Genomic DNA, 817 nt, shown 5'->3' on the forward strand with positions numbered 1-817 from the left:
GTTTAGCACATCGTAAGCTAATGCAGTTTCGTTTATGTTGCTGGGCTTTGGAGGCAAACAGAGCACGAAGGGGCAAGTACCATGTCCCCAGGGAGCAGCGGTTTTGCCGCTGTTGTGGTACTAATAGCCGAATCGAGGATGACAAGTCGGGTGTCGGCTTCCTCGAAGCCGGAAAAAGGGCGGGCCCCTCCCGCATCCGTACAGGCCAGTAGCTAGCACGGCACGTGTGACAATTGATGGGTAGTGTCAACGCGGTGGGAGATGTGCTTTGTTGCAGCAGTGCTGATGGTGTGGGAGCTAAGCTTGCACCGGCGGAATCGTCAGCACCACCTGCGGGCTCCGCGTGAATCGCATCCATCCCGGGTGCATGCCGCATGGACAGTGCGGCAGACCGCAAGTCGGAATGCCCGTGCGAGCAAATGGTAACGCAAGCTGGGTGAAGTTCGGTGCTGTCTGTGATGTTTATCCCCGAAGCGCCAGCGGCCTCAGCAATCCGCCCCACAGCCGCGAGCTTCACCGCGGCACAGTACAAATGAGCAGCTTGCGTATTTCATAGAGAAATGTAAGCAAATTTGTCGGCCTGCTGGTGGCAAGTCGGAAGGCCCGTGCGAACAAATGGTAACACAAGCTGGGTGTTCAAGTTATCATACGCTGTCATCTCAGAATTCCATTATGAGATACGCGGCACCTTTTGAGATTAAATTTAGCCCGAGAGGCGCTGATGTGACTTTGACCTCGGTCAATGGAGGCAGGCAGAGTTGTCTGTGCTCATTTGTGCTCATACGATTGTTGTTGGCTACAGGCGAAATACCCTGCG

At 54.8% G+C, this 817-nt stretch overlaps 1 protein-coding gene across 1 annotated transcript in view; it reads left to right on the plus strand.

The window, feature by feature from the left end:
• VOLCADRAFT_108746 (uncharacterized protein) overlaps window positions 1-762 on the plus strand; it is a gene marked incomplete at its 5' end in the record, with an annotated part of 1130 nt that extends 368 nt beyond the window's left edge. Inside the window, one exon of the mRNA XM_002959730.1 lies at window positions 383-762. Within this exon, the coding sequence (XP_002959776.1) occupies window positions 383-440 (58 nt within the window). The 3' untranslated portion in view covers window positions 441-762. The remainder of the gene's footprint in view (window positions 1-382) is intronic.
• Between the last annotated feature and the right edge of the window lie 55 nt (window positions 763-817).

Source organism: Volvox carteri, assembly GCF_000143455.1.
Source record: "Volvox carteri f. nagariensis unplaced genomic scaffold VOLCAscaffold_645, whole genome shotgun sequence".
Taxonomy (NCBI): domain Eukaryota; kingdom Viridiplantae; phylum Chlorophyta; class Chlorophyceae; order Chlamydomonadales; family Volvocaceae; genus Volvox; species Volvox carteri.